The sequence below is a fragment of the Crocuta crocuta genome, unplaced genomic scaffold (genome assembly GCF_008692635.1).
Source record: "Crocuta crocuta isolate KB4526 unplaced genomic scaffold, BGI_CrCroc_1.0 scaffold737, whole genome shotgun sequence".
NCBI classification, from domain to species: domain Eukaryota; kingdom Metazoa; phylum Chordata; class Mammalia; order Carnivora; family Hyaenidae; genus Crocuta; species Crocuta crocuta.
This window is the reverse complement of record NW_027527804.1, coordinates 2440726-2441751: the sequence shown is the minus strand read 5'-3', so window position 1 is coordinate 2441751 and position 1026 is coordinate 2440726. Positions and strand designations below refer to the sequence as shown.

Here is a 1026-nt window from a genome sequence, read left to right as displayed (position 1 = left end):
ACTTTTTAATAAGATTGATTTTAAACAATAAAACTTAGAGAATCTGTGTACAAAGAGCTTGAAGAATTTAAATACATGGGTTTATTATTAACATAGTAGCAAATATACCAAGGAAACACGCCCCATGAAAAGTGTTTCAAAGAAACACAAATGTGCTGTGAGAAAGGAGTATACCCAATACGTAAGCCCGAAGAAGCTGTTTGCTTCGTGATACTGGCAGATAAGCCTGGCAAACCTCGGTGTGATTGAAGAAGCCAGTCTGAGACTCAGCCGAGCCCAGGCAAGCTACTGGCCCTCTCCTGAGCTCAAGGAACCTTGACACAATGGTGTTCGCATTTTGGAAGGTCTTTCTGATCCTCAGCTGCCTTGCAGGTAAGGGAAGGCTCTCCAACCCATCAAAGATGATTGGGAACAGAGTTTTCTTTTAAAATCAAATCGTGAATTTCTACATCAGTGTTCTCGTCTTGCGCTTCAGAGGAATTATGAGGAATTATGATTCGTTCGCGGAATGAAACAAGTGTCAGAACTCTAGCTTAGCAAATACAGGCCGTGTCGTAAATGTAATTGTTTTATGTAGTATCTGAATTAAAATTTTTTCTCAGAAAAATCACAGTAGCTTTCCTTGTTTTAATTGGGAAGGCGAACAGATTAATTTACTCAGAAGCTGAAGTTTGCGCTACGGATAGGTTTTTCTTTTTTTTCCTGTTTTAGTTTTTTTATTGTTTCCTTTAAGGGAACTCACTGTGATCAACTTGCTTTGCTACAACAGGCAGAACCTGGCTTGGAGGGCCTCTCTCTAAGATTTCTTTAGGCGTTTCTGTTTTCTAAGCCTAAGACTGTATTTTGCAAAATCTGTGAGTGATTTATTGTTGTACATGGTCTGGGTGTTTTTAGGGATCTGAGCAAAACAAAATCATTTTTAGAGTCAAAATCCTGATGTTGGTTTAGACCCAGGAGGGATCGCTAATTCAGAAAATCCCTTGGCTCATTTTTTCAAATACCATATACATTTGAATCTGTTTTTAT

At 38.5% G+C, this 1026-nt stretch overlaps 1 protein-coding gene across 1 annotated transcript in view; it reads left to right on the top strand.

Moving 5' to 3' along the window:
- Nucleotides 1-271: 271 nt before the first annotated feature.
- The window catches only part of VSIG1 (V-set and immunoglobulin domain containing 1), a 36010-nt gene continuing 35255 nt past the window's right edge, over nucleotides 272-1026 (top strand). Inside the window, exon 1 of the mRNA XM_077773820.1 lies at nucleotides 272-372. Coding sequence (XP_077629946.1) covers nucleotides 324-372 — 49 coding nt within the window. The 5' untranslated portion in view covers nucleotides 272-323. The remainder of the gene's footprint in view (nucleotides 373-1026) is intronic.